This window comes from Erigeron canadensis, chromosome 9 (assembly GCF_010389155.1).
Source record: "Erigeron canadensis isolate Cc75 chromosome 9, C_canadensis_v1, whole genome shotgun sequence".
NCBI lineage: Eukaryota > Viridiplantae > Streptophyta > Magnoliopsida > Asterales > Asteraceae > Erigeron > Erigeron canadensis.
Window position 1 is genome coordinate 30,041,566 of NC_057769.1, and position 20,849 is coordinate 30,062,414.

At 34.8% G+C, this 20,849-nt stretch overlaps 2 protein-coding genes and 2 long non-coding RNA genes across 4 annotated transcripts; 2 read left to right on the top strand and 2 right to left on the bottom strand.

Annotated features, from left to right (window-relative positions):
• Nucleotides 1–6,072: 6,072 nt before the first annotated feature.
• On the top strand, nucleotides 6,073–9,896 carry LOC122582057 (formate--tetrahydrofolate ligase-like). Its single transcript, XM_043754405.1, has 5 exons — nucleotides 6,073–6,403; nucleotides 7,219–7,368; nucleotides 7,743–8,918; nucleotides 9,240–9,386; nucleotides 9,457–9,896. Exons 1-5 carry the CDS (start codon nucleotides 6,248–6,250, stop codon nucleotides 9,730–9,732), a joined length of 1,905 nt encoding a protein of 634 aa, XP_043610340.1. The 5' UTR covers nucleotides 6,073–6,247; the 3' UTR covers nucleotides 9,733–9,896.
• A 380-nt stretch (nucleotides 9,897–10,276) lies between these two features.
• On the bottom strand, nucleotides 10,277–13,136 carry LOC122580995. The gene is made up of 2 exons (XR_006320943.1): nucleotides 11,782–13,136; nucleotides 10,277–10,504 (listed from the first exon to the last, which is right to left on the bottom strand). It is a non-coding gene; the product is annotated as an uncharacterized LOC122580995 (long non-coding RNA).
• Nucleotides 13,137–15,305, bottom strand: LOC122583535 (putative disease resistance RPP13-like protein 1; the record flags this gene model as incomplete). Its single annotated transcript, XM_043755929.1, has 1 exon — nucleotides 13,137–15,305. A coding segment is annotated over exon 1 (2,046 nt), but the record flags the coding sequence as incomplete, so codon positions are not given.
• A 3,818-nt stretch (nucleotides 15,306–19,123) lies between these two features.
• Nucleotides 19,124–20,250, top strand: LOC122583977. The gene is made up of 4 exons (XR_006321368.1): nucleotides 19,124–19,390; nucleotides 19,475–19,582; nucleotides 19,679–19,827; nucleotides 19,915–20,250. It is a non-coding gene; the product is annotated as an uncharacterized LOC122583977 (long non-coding RNA).
• The last annotated feature ends 599 nt before the right edge of the window (nucleotides 20,251–20,849 follow it).

The window sequence follows — 20,849 nt, forward strand, 5'->3', positions numbered from 1 at the left end:
CAATTACACAATTAAACTGTTAATTACTCCCTAATTTTGGTTGGTCGACTATATGTAAACCGGATACAACTAATACTTGTTTAATACGATTAGTTGTTTATCATCATCCTGCACATAAACTTGCTTGCACTTAGCCCAATATCTAATTCGTTGCGTCGCTATAAAGGACATCATATAATCGTATATATCACTAAGGCCTGTTCTTATAGGAGCGTCTTCGCTCCGTCCCACTCGCTGAAGACGCAAAAGTGTATAGGCAGCGAGCGTCCCCCACGTTGCGTCAATCTCCAGAGTCCTGGCCAAGACACTCGCAGACGCTCCTTGTGGGCCATGCGAGCTTGTAATCAACCGTTATATAAAAAAAAATTTGTTTCTTCCTCCTTTTTGAATTTAACGGCTACCTTCTACTTTTCTTTTTAAACAACCAACTCCACCTTCTTCTTCACATTACCATTTCACATACATTCAAACCATTCATTACACTCAAACACACATCATGCCTAAGAAAAACAAACAAAACAAAAACAAAAAAACTAATCAAAATATTGGAGACGACATGCTTCAAAATCTTCTCGACTTTCCTCCACCACCATCACGCGTGATGTCGTCGTCTAGCCTACAACTTCAATCAACCAACTCTCAATTCCCACTCAACTATATGTTGTCGCCATCAATGCCTCCATGCCATGTGAACCCGTTTTCAACTTCCTTTTATAATCAAATGGGTTATAACCCGATTGATGGTATAAACAACGCAAACAACCTTCTGATATTGCAACAATTGCAGGCGGCACAGATGTATCAACAAGCAACAACGGCATCGGCACCACCACCACCACAGCCGATTCATGTGGTAGATGAAGCGGACAACCAATGCGCGGGAACTAGTGTTGCTTCTGCCACTCCTGTGGACGAAGAAGATGTGGCTGTCCAACCACCAAAGAGAGGACGCGATCAAGGGGAATGGTCAAACGGAAAACGTGTTTTGGACAAAGATTGAGACGTTGTTTAACAAGACATCAACAGATGGTCATCGTAATGTGAGTCAACTTCATGGAAAATGGAACAAAATCAAAGTCGGGTGTAAGAATCTTGGGACTGTGTATAAAAGGTTTAATGATGAAGGACGGCAAAGCGGCGCCGACGAGAAGCATATTTTTGATGCCGTCCATAAGCGATACAAGGAGTTGTATGGGCCGTCTCACTTTGCATTCGAGAGTTGTTGGGAAATTCTTAAAGGTTTTCCAACCTTTTGGAACGACCACGGCACAAGTAGACAGTCGTGGGTGGATATGGTCGATTTGGATGACGACAGTGGGCCATCACAATCGCTTGGTCAACAGCAAAAGCCGGGTGTCGACCAGTTGTTTGGAGATGACCCGATTAGGAGACCACCGGGACGTAATGTTAGACGAAAGTTGTCCCAAGGTTCTCATGTAGGTTCGAGTAGATCATCCACCGGTTCAGAGGCGCTTCTTAAGCTTGACGAAATGCTCAAGTTGCAGAAGGAATCCATACAGAAAACAGATGAAGATCTGCTCAAGTTTGAAGAGGATCGAAAGGCAAGGAAAGCTTCTCGTCACAGGAGGGAAGTTATGGACACGTTTACGTTTCTTCAGAACCCGGTTCCCACTGATTTGCCTAGAAGGCAGCCAAAGGCGCTTCTGAATTATCGTAAGTCTTTGATGGATCAGTTTGGGGAAGAGTTTCTAGCGATGGGTGAAGGTAGTGATGATGAAGACGATAAGGATGACGAGGGGGACGAGTAGTTTGTTTTAGTTTTCATTCGAGTTGGTTTGTGTGTTACTTTTCATTGTGTGTTTTCAATAAATTGTGTTGTAATCTTTTTTTTTTAAAAATAGATGTTAGTGTGTGTTTTTTTTTAATTTAATGTGTTTTTTTTATATAAATGTGTGTGTTTTAATGTTAAATATATAGTTTGGTTAAATGTATTTAAAAGAAAATGAAAAAAGAAATGATGATGTGATGAAGAAGTTCTGAAGAAGCTGTCTTATAGGCAGGGAGAGTCCTGGAGGGAGTCCTGCTGATGTGGCAGTCAAGACTCTCCAGGACTCCCGTCCTTATAAGGAGAGGCCTAAGCTCTTCATTCATCTTTCTCAATTTGTTGACCTGCCTATAACGTTATGACTCATCTGTTTCATTAATTGACATTTTAAGATAAGTTTTTGTGCATCGTATAGCTTCCTAGTGACTTTCATGATGATGTGTCCACTGTCCATGGGAGTCCATTTACAATACTCATTATGTTATTGGAAGTAGAATATAATTCATTAAGTTCTTTACAAAGCGTTACTCATTTTTTAAAACTCCATAGATTGTGGACATACTTGCTTCTAAAGCAACGTGAACTGATTTTTCAGTCAAGTTCAATTCTTGCTCAAGAATGATCAATGAGTTTTGGTGTTATAGATCGAAGAGTCTTGATATATATAAAAACTTCTCTTAATCGGGCTTCTAATAATTGTCATGTTAGGCCCATTTAACTAAGATTTATATATAGATCAAGACTCTTTGATCTAAAACTTCAAAATCCAATGATCATTCTTGAGCAAGAATTGAACTTGACGAGAATAATGAATCCAGTAGTTGACGATGGTTTGAAAGCAAGTACGTCCACAATCTTCAGGATTCCGATAAAATACGTAAACTTTCGTAATTAACTTAATGGTTTGAATTCTACTTACAATAACATATTGAGTACTTGTTAACGGACTCCGGTAGACAAAGAATACATCATGGAAGTTACTAGGAAGCTGCGCGTGATATCTGATATTCATAAACTCATATTTAAATGTCAAGTAACGAAACAAGGGTGACAAATCGAAGTTATAGGCACGTCAACAATTTGAGAAAGATGAATGAAGAAATCAGGGACTTGTACAATTATATGATGTCCTTTATGGTGGGGCATCGGGTTAGAAACCAAGCTAAGGATAAGCAAGATGTTTTGAAAAATGATAATAAACAACTAATAATATTAAACAAGTATTAGTTATATCCCATTTTTATATAGTGGGACAACCAAGATTAGGGAGTAATTACAAGTTTAATTGTGTAATTGTTAGGTTGACGATCCATCAATTGTAAGTTTCAATCAAGACAATCCTCAATGTTTTTTTTGACACTATAGACATTTTCTTAAACATCAAAGAGTTAGGAAGAAATCAATGAAGACGAGATTAAACAAGAAGACGAGATTATACAAGATGACCTTATTATTTGTACACCAAATGTACACAACATTAAGCAAGATGACCTTGGAGAAACCTTAAGGGCAGCCACATCCCTTACGAATACCATTTTCCCTTTTAATAAAAGGATGAATCTTATTAGGTTTTGGCTGTCGAAATTTTCCGTTAAAAAACTAGAACTAGAAAATAGAGTGAGTACACCGCTCAAACTTGACCGACTTCAGTAAGTCCCTACAACATCGATTCTTCTAAACAAGAATTGTTTTCAAATCTACAAGTACTATCACTAAATCAACTAGTTGTGAGAAATCAAATAGTTGGTGGGTGTGGTGTGGAAAATGGGAAGCATGGTAAATGTATTACCAACTCATACCTTGATATAAGGGTTGTGTAAATGAGTTGGTGCTACACGTACCCTCTTTTCTACCAAAGTTTTACTATTCTTTTTATTAGTTGAGTTCTACTATCTCGTGTATAATGAATTAGGAATTATACAACCTCTAAACACTCGGTGTAGATCATGCAATAAAAGTTTTATTATAGTCTTGTTTTTGGTGCTTTTCACCTTTTTAGAACCAAAGTAGCCAACATACACAAGTCTTATACATGGTTTCTCATATGAGAAGAAAAATAATATATAAAAATGTAAAAATAAATTTTTTAGTTTTAACTAAATAGAAAATGGCTGACAAAAAAAAATGTAGTGGTCTTTATTCTCAAAGTTATACGGCCCAACACCATATTCACAACTCCAACAACCGTAACACACCTTTTGAGTTTTGCATGATCAATTGCCCCAATACCACATATTTTTTATCTCTTTTTTTCATTTCTTTTATTTTCTTACCATTTAAAACTCAGAGAATGTATGTTATGTCTAAGTTTTTTTTTCTTTTCCCTTTATATTTTAATACTTTTTTTACATACTTCACACTCGAGAATGTAGAACTTTAGAGACATTTTTTTTGGTAACAAACTAGTCTCTATCAACTGTTCTTTTTAATTAGGAAAAAGAAGGAAAGGGAAAAAAACAAAAAGTAACTATTGAGATTTTTTTTATATATATTTATTAAGATGGAAAGAGTTGGGAAAAAAAAAAGATTTAGGTAGCTTTTGACCCAATTTTTTCTTCTAAAGATGAGATTATTAAGAAGTAAAAGTCTCAATCAAATTATGAAGTTAATGATTCACACTCTGAACTTAGTAACTAACAAGAACCAAATAATTAACAGCGCGTTTAGTTCGAGAAAACACCCTTTGTTTTTTATGAAAACAAGGAAAACTGAAAACGCGTTCAAATTGCATTTTCCTAAAACAATTTTTCAAGAAAACAATAATCTTTGTTTCCACTTTTTGATCTAAAATTAGAAAACTATTTTTTTTTTCTATTTATAGTTTTCCAAGTTAATAAGATAGAGAAATAGAAACAAAAACAAGTTAATTTGAACATGTTTTCTAGATTTCTAAGATGGAAAAATAAAAATTACATTTTTTATTTTGAACGCGTTTTCAAAATTTTCAAAGGTTTTCTAGAAATGAAAAACCCTTTTTATTTTATAGAAAACTAGATTAAATCCGCACGTTGTGCGGGACTGACTGAGAACGTAAATCAAAAAATAACTGATAATTACATTATTATTCATAGTTTATGATAATATAAAAAATAGTCAATTTACAACTGATGCAAATAATAAAATTATAATTTATAAATATATATATATATATACTTATCAAATATATTAAAATATGACTAATGAAACGTAAACATTTATAAATCATAAAATTCTTTTTCTATGATCTATATATATTAAATATAATATAAAACACAATCTCACTTAAAACAATGAATATTATTTTTTTATTTTTTTTAGAACGGCACAATGATAATTACTCGTATTATTGAATTAATAAAAAGACGCGGTCTAAAGAATATATAAACATCTTTACGCTCATATATTATCAAAATATAGAATCTTAGTTGTATGAAGATAAGTTACAAATATAGATTTAAATATAAAAAATATATGTGTGAAATTGATAAAGTAAATATCTAATTTAACATTGATAATATAATCGGTTAGTTTAATATTAGATGTAATTATCAATATAATCTAGTCTTATATTATATTAAACTATATTATATTCCACGTATAAAGATAATTAATACAAAGGAAGATAGAAAGAAATAAGTTACAAAGATCGACAATATATTATCAATATCTTTTAATTAGTTTTAAAATTCAATAAATATCTATTGTAGTTTGCAAAATATAAAAAAATATTAAGTTAGATCAAGCAGTTTGTGCATAATATTAAAAGTTAGAGGTCATGAGTTCTAATCTTGTATTTGGCTTTTTTATTTGCTATTTAAGATTAATTAAAAAAAAACAAATGTCCACGTAGGCAAATGATGACGTGAAAATGACACCTAGGAAAAAAGTCTAGTTGGCACAAAAAGAGAAGTGTCACCTAAAAAAAACATATCCTCTCTTAGTTATATAAAGAAATGAAAAACTAAAAAACATTTTCTTGAATTAAACACACGTAAGTATCATGAAATACTTTTACCCAACATTATATCAAAGAAATGTGGCTTTCAGCCGGCAGCTAGTGAGTAAAGTGAACTTCCGACAAAAAAAAAAAAAGAAAAAAAAAGGTTTGATTTCGGTCACATTTAAACAAATAACTTGCTCGATCGCTTGATTTATTTAGTCGTGTTGTGTTGTGTTGTGTTGATGATTTATAAGGACTTTGGTGGTCTTTCGTGTATGAAAATACATATTTCAAGTACCAATTGTGTAAATGAAGTATATAAGCACCACACGTTGCTATCTTGATATACCAACAAGTGTTTCCAAGTCACTGTTATCGCCTCACAAACCGAACCAAACCAAAACCTCCTGCATGTTCTTCACGCAACCACTTCTTCTTCACCCCAAAATCATCATCAGCAAAACCTTCATATAATCACACTCACATATATACATATACACATTGTTAATAATAATAATAATCATCATCCAAGAACACCAAAAATGAATGCAATGCCAATGACATTGAAAGTGGTATCCCCTGTTCCAACAGATATAGATATTGCTAATTCCGTACAGCCTCTTCATATTTCAGACATTGCCAAGAAACTTAATCTTAATTCTAATCATTATGATCTTTATGGTAAATATAAGGCTAAGGTATATTGTGGCTTCTTTCTTTCTTTATTTAGCTGCACTGCACCTTATATTATTTTTAATAATAATAGGAATGTTGGTGGATTAATATTTAGATGTTGAACTCAAATTGTACTAATGTGGGTGCTCTTTTTATATATATATTTTAATTATTATCATTTGTTCTAAACTTTGGGGCTTATGGATTTTATATTTAATGTTACATGGGTGTCATTTTTTGGGTTGAACTTGATGAGTGTTTCTAAGTAATTTAATAACTACATACATTTGAGGCAAGACTCGCCCCCGGTATCCCGAATGAATCAAGATATAAGTCTTACAGATTTTTTAGAGAATTTTGAAAGTGACAATGTCATAGGGATCATATGAACTCTAATAAAAAGGGGTGTAGGAGATAGTGTTTGTTTTGTTTTGTTCTTTTTTTCGATAATGCCCTACAATGATTATCCATTTTAAAAACATGACAAGTAGATAATTACTTTAAAAATACAATGCTAGATTTGATTGCTGGAAAATTTCAAAAAAAATTTGTCCTTTAAGTCAGGGAAACAGCCCGGATCACCAGCTATGGCCCCTAAATGACCGCTCTGTGATAAAGGAGATATGAAGTACAAAATGACAATGTCAATGCTATCACAATTTTCATTTGACATTTTCTAGGATTGAAGAGTTAAATTTATGGATTTACTCATTTACCAGATCTTGACATCGTGACAAGCCCATTTACATTATAGAAGTAAAAGCATCTAGTTTGTAAATGAAATGTACCAAGACTGGGGTGCTAATCGTGTGATGATTTGTTTGTGTGAAAATTTTAGGTTTTGCTACCTGTGATCGATGAACTTAAAGGACAAAAAGATGGGTTCTACGTCGTTGTTGGAGGAATAACACCAACGCCACTTGGAGAAGGCAAATCTACCACTACAGTTGGTCTGTGTCAAGCATTGGGAGCTTATCTTGATAAAAAGGTAACACCTTTTGGTTAAGTGGCAATTAATACCCATTTGCTTATGAATGGGTCATTTTGGGTAGTGGTTAATCTCAAATGTGTCAGATAAAAATTATATAGAGGAGTAGAAAGTCAAATGGGTCAAATGGGTTGTACGTCGTTCAAAGTTTATACAACCTCCTAGCTTCTTTTAATTCAAAGATCTATACTATAATCTTAATATTAATAAAAGATAGTGCACTAAAAAGTCAATCGACCTATACTATAATCGACCTGCTCAACTCTCTCATGTTGTCATCTCTATTGTTGTCTTGTTGATGCACATTGTGTCTTGTTGGTTAATTGGTAGAAGTTATAAAACTTTTGGTTCTTGATTGTTGCCTGTATTGTTAGGTTGTTACCACCCTTAGACAACCATCACAAGGGCCAACATTTGGTATCAAAGGTGGTGCTGCAGGTGGCGGTTATAGTCAAGTCATTCCTATGGACGAGTTTAATCTACATTTGACAGGCGACATCCATGCCATAACTGCTGCAAACAACCTTTTAGCTGCCGCCATTGACACACGAATGTTTCATGAATCAACACAATCCGACAATGCTCTTTTTAGTCGATTGTGTGTACGAGACAAACAAGGTAACATGCGATTCAATGATGTAATGTATAGACGCTTAAAGAAGCTCGGTATTACTAAAGTCAAACCCGAGGATTTTAACTTAGAAGAAGTAAAAAGATTTGCTAGACTTGATATTGATCCTGAAACCATCACGTGGAGGAGGGTTATGGATGTAAATGACCGTTTCTTGAGGAAAATCACCGTGGGTCAGGGCCCAGATGAGAAAGGGATGATGAGAGAAACGGGGTTCGATATTTCCGTTGCTAGTGAGATAATGGCAGTTTTATCCCTTACAACGTCTCTAGCTGACATGAGAGAGAGGTTGGGTAGAATGGTAATTGGCAACAGTCGAGCTGGTGATCCTGTTACTGCTGATGATATTGGCGCTGGAGGTGCATTGAGTGTACTAATGAAAGATGCAATTAACCCAACCCTAATGCAGACACTTGAAGGCACCCCAGTTTTTGTTCATGCAGGCCCGTTTGCCAATATAGCTCACGGAAACTCGTCTATTGTGGCTGATAAAATTGCATTGAAGTTGGTGGGCCCAGGTGGATTTGTTGTCACAGAGGCAGGGTTTGGATGTGATATAGGAATTGAAAAGTTTATGAATATAAAGTGTCGGTATAGTGGTTTAAGACCTCAATGTGCTATTATCGTGGCGACTATCCGGGCTCTCAAGATGCATGGTGGTGGACCACCAGTTACTGCCGGGAAGCCGCTTGACTCTGCTTATGTTACTGAAAATGTGGCTCTTGTGGAAGCTGGTTGTGCCAACCTTGCTAGACACATTAAGAATACAAAGGCTTATGGTGTAAATGTTGTGGTGGCGGTGAACCAGTTCTCGACTGATACAGATGCAGAAATAGGAGCTGTTAGGTCTGCTGCATTAGCTGCTGGTGCATATGATGCTGTTCTCTGTTCTCATCACGCCCATGGTGGAAAAGGAGCGGTTAGTTTTACTCCAAATTTCTTGCATTTTGGAATTAAGGATCTAAGCATTTCGATTTTAAATAGTAATGGTTTTTCTAATAAACAGATCAGGCTTCTGATTATTTGATTTTTTAGGTATGAAACAATCAGTTTCATATAGGTGAATAAAACAATTAGGAATCTAAGAGTAAAATAGTTTTCATTCTTGTTTTTGTGAACCTAAATGGTAAAAACACATTGGAACTCATATTTGATTACTAAATTCATAATGCCACTGTCGAAAGTTGCATCCAAAAACTCCTTAAGCATTGTCAACATTCTATTTCTTGTGCTTTTCCAGATTGACCTTGGGATTGCGGTTCAAAAGGCCTGTGAAAGTGCTACTGAGCCGTTTAAGTTCTTGTACCCTTTAGATGCAAGTATTGAGGACAAGATAGAAGCTATAGCAACGTCATATGGTGCAAGTGGTGTCAAGTACTCCGAACAGGTACTCGAGATTCTCACTTGTATTCAATCCTGAGGAAAAAATGTCTAAATTTCTTGCTTATTTTTTGTAGGCAGGAAAAAAGATTAAAATGTATACCAAGCAGGGCTTCTCGGGACTTCCAATCTGTATGGCAAAAACTCAGTACTCCTTTTCAGATAACCCTGCTGCCAAAGGAGCTCCATCAGGATTCATATTGCCTATTAGGGATGTAAGGGCAAGCATTGGGGCAGGTTTTATATATCCGTTGGTGGGGACCATGAGTACGATGCCAGGGCTTCCTACCAGACCTTGTTTCTATGACATTGATCTTGATGCTACTACTGGGAAGGTAAAAGGGCTTTCATGAAACATTTTTTTGTATACTTAGTTACAAAAGTTTTTTGTTTCTGTTGATGTTGTAGTTAGAGTGTTATATCATATCTGTGATAGTGAAATGATGTCATGTGAGCCTCAAGCTTTAGCAAAAAAACCCTTCGATGGCTGAAATGATTAAATAAGAGTTTGCACGAAGCTTTATTTGTGATCTCATTTTGATTATCTGTTTCGTTTGTATAACATACACTAGGGTTATATGTGCAAACTAAAAAACGACAAAGCAAGGTAAGATTGTCCCGAATGACACTGGTCCGTGAGTCACCTGTATAATATTCAGTGTATTCACCACTCAAGTGTAAAGATGATGCTTTGGATAAACCTGTTAACTACTGAAACCCTTGGCGTCGATACTATAGTGCGAAAAACAAACAAAGAGAGATGAAACTGCTTTTGTGTGACTTTTGGATGAAATTTGTTTGATCATCACAAAAATATTATACACTCCATACCTTGGGGCAAATACCCGCATAGCCACGTACATCAATACATACAATCAGCAAAGTAAAAATATGGTCTTGTTCAAATGACACCTGAATAGATGATAGAAATCAAACCAACTCAATTGTATAGTTTGTCAAGTTGAAACTTGAAATAAGATTATAATTTACAATAATATAAAAATCATTATAAACAGATCTGCAACTCTTGAAAAGCTACACATTACACAATGTAGATTGCAAACACTTTCCATCACAGCTCTGAAACTTTAGAATGCTTCTCCTTTGATCATCCTTTAAATAATTCTGCACTACATGACATGTGTATAAGTATATGAAATTCCCAACTCACTCTACAAGTTCATACTAAAAGATATTGTCTAGCAAGCAGAATACAGATATCCTTTCAATAATTCTGCACTTGCTAACTTCCCACAAGTGCAGGGCACAATCAAGTTTTATGCATTTCATACACCTAGAAGAACTAGTTTAATAATCACCAATCCTCGATCTTTAGAACTAATTTGATTCATATTTTCACCAATTAGTTCCCGTTGAGGCCTTCTCAACCGCTTTTATTTAATAAACTTCTGCCGCTTTATAATTAATGATCAAGATTGAGGCTAAGTTTTAAGTTATACTCCTCAACCAACACTGAGCTTGAAAGTAGTTATGTTTTAGTACACAAATTATAAAATCAAAGGGATTCATTCCTTGAGATCTTCATTATCTCTATCCATGGAATGGGTTTGAACAACAATCTGATTAAATACAGAAAATCCTTAAATCTCAATTAGGTTAGAAACTAATAATCCTGGACTCCTATAGTTGACTTTGCGACATTATAATCTCCCAAAAATTTGAGATAAATGACACAGGCAAATTGGCACCATAATTCATTTGATAATCTTTACCTAAAACATCATAAACTGTGTTTCTTTGATGAGTTTCATCAACCAGCTGGAGGGCTAGTCAAACAGCCAACTTCAATACTTAAAAGGATTTATTGAATGCACATTTCATATAAGCTCAACTTAATCTTCAATCTTTTCTAGAACTAATTTGTTTCGAATTTGTACCATTATTATCAAGTATTCAACAGAGCTACCACTTCTGTCATTTAATTGAGACCAAGAAAGACAGGCTATTGGAATTTTCTATTTCTCTAATTGTTTTAAGTTATATTCCCCAATCTTCACAAGCTTAGTACACTAAGGATCCACAAACTAAACAAATCCAAATAAATTAGGCAATTTGTATTTTATAGGGTTTTCCTTTGTGTCTATTAGTGGTTCTGAGACCAAGATTGGAAAATATATAGAGTAGTATTCTTCCCCAAATATATACTTACAAAACAAAGAAAACACACAAACATGAAAAGCCTCAGCTAATAGGGAGTTCCAAGAAGCTGTGTCTCTTTGAGGAATTTCGTCAAACAGCTGGAGATGGGCTGATTTAAAATAACTTTTATAAAGGTATAATATATATATATGATTGGTTTAGGAATCCCTCTGAATATTTGTTAACAAATTACTAAAGTTCAACTCATACAATTAGTTGTGTAAAAGATTGAGATGACATACCATGATGTTAACATTAATGCACATATACTTCCAAATATGAAGTTGGCGCTGGCACATCTAACTTCGTGCAACGCCAAATATCAAGTCGTTGAAGGTGAGGGAGGCGTTGTAAGACCTCTGAAACTGATTCCACTTCCTCGAATTCAACGATTTCTAGAGAAGTTAGAGATTGTGGAAGAAGAAAACACCCTGAAGGCGGCGTATTATTATGATCTTCATGTTCTTCCATTATTCCAAATGAAACCACTCCTGAATTTTTTCCTTCTAACATTAATCTAACAAGTGAAGGTGGGTAATTTTGAATTCCCCACTCTGACATTGGCTTCTTTAATCCACCTATCCTTAATGTCTTTAAATTAGGAGGCCACAGTAACTCATAAGATGGAAATGAACCCTCCATACTCGGACAATCAAGTATCCACATCAATTCCAAAGATGTGAGACTTTGCAAATGCTCTTGAGATATTGACTTAAGATTCTCGCAATCATTGATCAAAAAAATCTTCAAATTAGCGGATGAAGATGCTGGGCGGTCCTCCTGCAATCGAGAGAATGTCAATGATGTCATTGATGAACACTTCCATATATCCAACTTCTCAACACTATTTGGACAACAATAACTCTTTAGTGAATGATACTCAATAATTCTCAGTTGTCTAAGATTTGGTGGAAGAGTATTATTATAATCTTGTCTTCCATTGTTCCTAGTGAACCCACTCCTGAATCTCTGCCATTTAACTCTAATTCAACAAGTGTAGTAGGGCAATGTTGCAACCCCCACTCTGACACTGGCTTCTTTAATTCTCCAATTGTTAGCTTCCTTAAATTACGAGGCCACAACCCCCCAGATGATGATGGAAATGAATCCTCCATACTTGGACATTTACATATCCACATCTCTTCCAAAGATACAAGACTCGGCAAATGGTCCTCATATATTGAACTAATATTCTCGCAATTTTGGATCCTAAGTATCTTCAAATTAGAAGAGAATGATGATGATGATGATGACGATGGGAGGTCCTTCTGCATTTTAGAAAAGCTCAATGACCTCAATGAATCACAGTCTTCTATATCCAACGACTCAATATTAGTTGGACAGGAGTAACTCTCCAGTGAATGACATTTTCTAAGTGTCACTCGTTTTAGAGAAGTCAGATGCCCAACCCAATTAGGAAATTCCTTTCCACCATACCGTTTAATTTTAAGTTTTTTCAGATCAGAGGGTCCCCTTAGCCTTTCAAGTACTTCATATTTACTAGCTAGATCCCGAGAATCGTGTTTGCTCCACACCAATGCCAAATCATCAATGCCCTTCTTTTCCTGTAAATTGGCATCTTTTGCTTCGGTTAAATTGGCATCTTTTGCTTCGTCAACCCAACCATCCCCAAAGGCAACTTCTTCAATGACCGAGTATGAGTCATGTCAAGATGTCGAAGGTTTTTCAGCTTTACTAAACTGACTGGCAAACTAGATAAGTAAAGACACCCACACACCAACAAGCTTTGCAGATTATAAAGCTCACTAACTTGTTCTGGTATTCGTTGGATGTGTGTATTTGAAAAATTAAGGTACCGCAAATGCTTGAGACTACCAACAGATTCTGGTACCACTGTTATCAAGCAATCACTTAAGCTCAACACCCTTACCAACTCTAATTTGGGAAGTAACTCTAAAATAATTCTATTTGGTGTTTTCGGTATTTGCCAAGGAATTGACAACAGTAAGAATGTTCTCAAGCATCTAACTCTATGCAGTTCTTTGAACTTTGTCTGTTCTGCTACTTTTTCGTCTATGAATGAAAAATGACGAAACTTTTTAAAATCTATGATCCTGTCATTTAGATCCATATTATCATCCAACCTAAAGAAAAAATCTCTTGCAACACTTGCGGCCAAGTCATTTAGCAAGTCATGCATTGTGAACAGTGATTCATCATTGGCTATAGGCCGAAAAAAAGACCTTGCCAGCAGCTCTTTAAAATACTTGTTACCCAAACTCTCCATTGGTTGTTTGTTGCCGTCTGGTTGGGACAGAAACCCTTGTGCCATCCACAATAGGATTAGTTTCTTCTTTTCAAACTCGGTCTTCTTTGGAAACATGGAGCAATATGCAAAGACTTGCTTTAGATGTGGAGGGAGATGATAGTAGCTCAGCTTGAGTGCGGGAAGAATACCACTTTCGTCGTGTGAACCCCATATCTCGCTGTTCAGCAACGCCTCCCATTCAACAACATCAATTCCTTTAGTCTGCAAGACCCTCCCAGTTGTTACCAAAGCCAAAGGCAAACCATCGCACTTGTTAACAATACCTTGAGCAATCGGCTTAAGTGATGGATGTTTGTTAAAGTTTTGTTCCGCGAGTGCATACTGAGCAAACAAAGACAACGCTACCTCATCCGACAAAACCCCCAGATTGTGACGGTGAACCGAGTTCATCACCAATGCAACCTTGGTATTCCGTGTTGTCACAATAACTTTACTTCCAGGTGCCCCTACAAGTGGTTTTTTTAGGACTTCCCACTTCGTGTGGTCTTCATTCCAGACATCATCTAGAACGAGTAGGAACCTTTTGTTCGAAAGTTTTTTTTGAAGCGCCTCATGAAGCAAATTTAGATCAGCAAATTCTTTGCTTTCCCCACATACAGCTTGATAAATAACCTTGCTGACACTAAGTACATCAAACTCATCGGAAACAGAAACCCATGCTCTGAGTTCAAAGTGACCCTTCACTTGCTCGTCGTGGTACAAGATTTTGGCAAGAGTTGTTTTGCCAACCCCACCAAGACCAACTATGGACACGGTTTTCACATAGTGACAGTTACTTGCTTCAACCCCCAAAAGCTGATCTAGCAATGCCTGCTTATCATCCCCCCGCCCAAAAATCTCTGACTCATTAACCAGTGAAGTTTCTCCCAATGGTTTATCTATTCCGCTTGACTTTTCAACAATCTCTTTCAAACCCAAATCATTACTCAGCTGAAAAAGCTCATTCAATCTAGTGGTAATATCATCCAGCCTAGAACTAATCTTACGACCATACATGAAGTTATGTGGAGTGAAATTATTATTAGTACAACAAGCTGGGATGAGGATGATCTTCATTACCTTACTACTACTAGTAGTAGTCCCACGCCTCATAACTTCTGTGGCGATATCATCAAGTACGTCGTCTATGTCGTAAGCCACATCCTGGAGCTCCATCAGCCACATTTCAACAGCTCTCTGTGTTATTTTCTTGTGGCCCGCATCAGCCAGTACAGCTTGAATCAGCGGTAACTTTCTCTTCCAATCTTTCAGCTGAGATTCCATCCCTTCGGATCGAGCAAACTTCATCAACTCACCACCCACTAGCTTCTCAATCACAACAGTGACGATGGCTCCAACAACGACTTCAGCCATCGGATGCTAATTGGAAAAAAAAAGATCCGAAATTTGTTTGTTTGCTTTGTTTTGCAGCTGGGTGTTATTTTCAAATGTTTGCACTTGTATAGTTTATAAATAATATATTTGATAATATCATAAAATGAGCTGAATCTTCTCCTCCATGTGTTCAAGTTGGATTATTTCGGAGTAAATATATATATGAAGATCTGTTCAACATACATATGGAGTTAACGGTTGACTTTGTCATAATTGTTTGGTGGGGGGTTGTGATTTCAAATAGTGTGCCTATGTCCACTTGCACTTTATATATTTTATTGTAAAACGATAAACAAACATTTAACGTACATAGAAGATTCTATATTTCTATATTAAAAGTTCACCTTTTGAATTTTATGTTAAGTATATAACTAATTAATGCACTTTAAAGAAAATGTTTAAAACTTTGTTTAATAAAACTTTTATTTATCATTATTTATTATGCGTGAATGTTGACAGATCATGTTTCATAACCAGGTCCTTAATTATTAAAGAGCTCATCGCAAAATAAATATCAAATTTAAAAATCCTGACCAGATCAAATTATAATTTATATTAAATGCAAATTTCGTCCATACTGTTATTTAAAAGGAACATTTCTCATCTTTGTAGTTAAAAATGAGCTTTTATCATCATTATGATCAAACTTCCGTTAATTTCCTTCTTCCCTTTTATTAACTCTTTACGTGTAAGTTAATGATAGTGATGAAAAATGTGATTTTTTAATTGACAAATTTTGCTGTTAACCCTAAAACTTATTACATAAATGCATAGACTACCTCTGTTTTTAAATGAGTGTTTATAAGTAAAGTTCAAGAGGCAAACTAATTTTAGTAAAAAGTACGAGTACAACTTTCTAAGCGCTAACGACAGCTTGGGATATACTTAACATTTTGCTTTAAATAATCCATGATGCATAATGCAAGGTCTTTTATTAAACCTCTCGATCTATGTATATATCCAATTGTAATTGTAATTTAATTATAGTTTTGTTTGATTGTTACTCCATCATAAATATATTCGACCATATAAAAAATGAAATCTTCACACCCAGTCACGTCCACTTGTATATATAAAAAAAATAAAAAAAATAAGAATCTTGGAATGTAATAAACTTTGAATGAATGTATATAATAGTAAATAACTAAAGTTATGTGTATTGTATGTAAACAACTCGAAATAATGTTTATTGTATGTAAGAAAATGTATTCAACCAATTAAAATCAGACAAGTGGCACCTCTATATGGTTGTCACGTATGTTTTCTTACATACAATAAACATTTTTTAAAGTTGTTTACATACAATACACACAACTTTAGTTATTTCCTACTATAGACATTCGTCCAATGTTTGTTACATTACAGGATACTTATCCCATAAAAAAACCTAATTTGATGTAGTATTTTTATTTTACCTTTATTTATACTCCTTTATAAAAAAATAACACTCTCCCTCTAAATGCTAAAACTTACATAGCGAAATTACACTTATACCCTATTTATTCCCTACTCCTTGTACACACACAACACAACGCTTTGAAACAAAAACACACACAAAGCACATAGTATTGTTTTCTTTTAAAAAAAAATAGTACTGTTGACGGTAACTATCATGACACAGTGTCAATTATATCTGCCGCAATACGCGAGTATCATCTGACATCTAGTCATTTTCTAATAAGGATATATATATATATATCATAGAGAATTGTATTTTGGTTTTTAGTTATTATCTATAAATTTCTTCTCTAATGTACATTTATTTGCAATATATGTGAAAATATATTAACTGTATTAAGTGAAAATATTACTCATATATGTTTTTTAATACTTTCAAAATTAAAATTGTTATTTTTCTATAAAATAATATAAATATTTTTTTTTTGAAAGACAACAACGGATAAATGGGTAACATCTCTACGTAGATGTGCTCACGTCAATTCAACTCTTGGCAATGCCCTAATTTTAAATGTCAAACGGTTACATTGTCATGATTTTTTTTTGTTTTGTTTTTTTTTTCATACCTATCTATGTATCCACTTGTAATTTTCTTTTGGAAATTTAACAGGGCATCACCCGACAAACATCACTAGATCTAATCATAAATCTAATTGCATTTATATTCTTTTATAAAACAAATTACTTTCCCTTCATTTTTAACTTTCTATTTTTAAGGTACCTCTCTCTCTTCTCTCTATCCACTTTCTGTTCTCTCATCTTTAACGGCTCTTTCTCTTGGATCTTGGATCGGAGATTGAGCCTATGATTTCGAGATCTGGATCAAGTATTAAAGATTGAGAGTTTGAGATCGAGATTATTCTCATCCGGTTAAAGCTTCCACTCCGGTGGATCTGGAAGCAGCCTCTCTACCGTTGTGTAGGGATAAGGTCTGTCTACATCTTACCTCCCCCGTACCCCGGCGTTTCTCGGGATTGGGTACCGTTGTCGTTGTATTTTTAAAGTACTTAAATAGCTTTAACTTTCAACACATTCTTAACTCACACACCACATCTACCTAAAATATCCATAAAATATTTTTCAATCTTTATCAATCCAAACTATTTCTCTTTTTTTTTCCACTAATATAAATATTTTTACCAAATATATTTAATTAATTATAATACTATTATTTTTTACAAAATACATCTTTTAACCTTAAATTAACTATACTATATTCTTTTTATATCAATTACTTTCACATTAAAAATCATACACCACCCATTACCAAGGGTACCCCTCTCGTTCTTTCACAAAGAGACGTGACCACTTGTGTAATAAAACCCGAGAAAGTTGGCAATTATTTATAAAATACAAATTATAATAAGTATAAACATCTAAAATATTGTGTCTCTAAAAAAATTGGGCCCAGGTCGGCGTAGGGTTTACACATCCACCCTGCCCAGATTAGGATGTATTTAGATTATAACCACAAATCTGTACAAGACTTTCAATATTAATTAAAGGTTTAGGGGGAAAAAAAAATTAAAAATTAAAGGTTTAGGAAAAGTTGACCCTGTTCTGATCGCACGATATTTTTCACCCACCAGACCACGTACGAGGAGTGTTAAAAAATTAAAGGGTACTCTTGTAGTCTTGTTTTATGTATCTTTTTTGATCTTATTATCTTTCCTTATTCTATGGATATATGAGTATAAGTTTTAGTTTATCAGATCAATAATTATATAAATGGATGACACGTAGAAATTATTGATTTTAGTTTTAAAATTCATTAGCATGTTTCCTTTTTAATTGGACTTTGTATGTTGGGTCTGAAAGTGATTACAGCAAATTTAAAAAAAGTAAGCACTTAATGTTGTTTTCCATCAGTTTTGGGTATGTGGGACCTATGTGTAGAGAGGCCATTAGGTTCTGTTTAAATGTCTAAGATAGAATAGGATCTCTAGCAGACATGTGGATAGAACCCTTGAACTCCATTTATCCAACTTCTTGTTTTTTGGTTTGAAAGTGATTACGAATACTTAAAATCCAAATCAGAATACCCTTATGTTTCACATTGCTAGGCTTATTTTATATTGACAGTAATTAGTTTTTGCAGCATTCTTTAGTTAGTACCTTCCGGTGGGCGTGATGAAAATTATAAGTTGCTACCTTGTGGATAGAATTACTACTATTCCTCGGCCCATTTTAGAAACCATCCTATGTCTTGTAGCGATTAAAGATGCAGTGAGGACGAGTATCCTCTCGAGGAGCTGGAGATACAATTGGACCACAATTTCTAAGCTTGTGTTTAATGACGAAGAGCTGTTTGATCTTCCGCAGAATAATAATTATACCTATAACAGCCTAAAATTTTCCCTGCAATATACCAAGTTTTGTCAATGTACGAGGGTCCTTTACTTGAGTTTTCTCTTACCTTGGGACGATTCAACACCTTCACTGAAGAACTCGACAAAATAATAACTTTTTGTCGTAGAACAGTACTACTGTCAAAAAATTTACACTTCACTTTGGTTGGCGTTGGTCCTCAGCTAGATATTCTTTACCATCATCTTTCTACTCTTTGTATCAATTAACGGACATAGATCTTCTTGACTGTGACTTTTACCCTATACCAACACTCAAAGGAGAATTTCCCTGCCTCAAAAAATTACACGTGCACACTCAAAATCCCAATGGAAAAAGTCTTGTACATCTTTTATCCTGTACTAAAGTAGAGCTTTAATCTGGTTAGTATGTTCCTTCTAGAATGCATATCGATTGAGCCTTGTGGGCTTTCATAACGTATCTGAATATTGTAAGTTGCCCTGCAGATGATTACTTCTTGTTCTTGTAGGCCATGTGATACCATCTCCGTGTTTGAGATATGCAAGCATTTGTCTTCGATTGAACATATGTCTCTTTGCATGCACGCTTTCCAGGTGGCATTAACATATCTCCATATTACTATAAAATTGCTAAAGATTCCAAAAAGATTATGTGTACTAATATTTGTTTTGATGATCTAATAATTGAAGGTTTATGAAGAAGAAGCTCCACCAGAACTTCCAAGTGGATTGGTCCACCTCAAATATTTGTGTTTACTCGATACCCCATTTTACAAAGCTTACATTCTCTTGTTTTTTTGATTAGAATCTCACCCAATTTGGAGAAAATTAAGCTACAGGTTATTAAGAACACAACAGCTATCTCATTACCTATATGTCTTTTCATTTTCATTGTCTTCGTATACTGACGCAAGAAATACTTACAGTTGTGTGAAGCATGGCAGCCGGTACAAGTAGATTATCCACATATTTGGCTGAAACATCTGCGTGAATTGGAGATTACAAACTGTGGCAAAAATAAATATCATCTGGAGTTTCTGAAGTTTATCTTGGCCAAGTCACGTGTGCTGAAGAAAGTGAGCATAGCGTTTCACAATAAGGTTTATGTTCATAGTGTTAAAGGGATAGAGACCATGAGAATTCTCCTGCAATTGCCATGTGCATCGTGGGTAGCAGACATCAATTTTGAGCATCCTATATATGACTTAGTTGGCTTCAAATCGTTATATATTTCCAGATAACTTTTGGGGTTAATTATGATAATCAACTAAAGTTGAATTTTTGCTTGTTTATCATGCATTTTAATTTGTGATTTTCCATCACATACACAGCCAAAACAATGTTGTTTTACACCAAATTGTGCAAGGATAAATGCAAGTGTTTGTTTGACTTGAAAATAACATCATTATTTGGGCTTACCCTTGCACTTGAATATTAATTCGTCCCGAACCATGGCTCGCTTAGAAGTGGTCATAGAGAATGGAGAATGACATCAACAGCGGATCATTTCTGAAGGTGTATCTCTTTACTAACTTTATGCTGAGAAAAAGGACCTTGCCACCCAATAAACATACAACAATAAACACTGATTATGTAGGGAGTCTGAAAATAAGGTGGGCTCCTTGGTTAATGATTGGTATGAAGTGTAAAAGAAAGAGGTTTGAGAATTCCTTTTTGTTGGGAAAAAGTGCATTTTTCCACCACTTTGGACATCAATAAATATATGGTCGTGTGACATATATTGTGAACCGTTCAGTGGGTTTTGTAGTCTCTGGCCAAGGCTACGTAACAAACTAAGATGCGTCCAAATTGGGTTAAAGGTGAATGAGATATCGAGTCTCAAAGTTGTGTGTTTGGTGCA

What these genes read in the sequence shown, in the direction of transcription:
- LOC122582057 (XM_043754405.1), top strand. Translation starts at nt 6,248, where the DNA reads ATGAATGCAATGCCAATGACATTGAAAGTGGTATCCCCTGTTCCAACA. An exon ending in ATGGTAAATATAAGGCTAAG is followed by an intron (nt 6,404 to 7,218) that starts GTATATTGTGGC and finishes TGAAAATTTTAG; the next exon opens with GTTTTGCTACCTGTGATCGA. An exon ending in GAGCTTATCTTGATAAAAAG is followed by an intron (nt 7,369 to 7,742) that starts GTAACACCTTTT and finishes CTGTATTGTTAG; the next exon opens with GTTGTTACCACCCTTAGACA.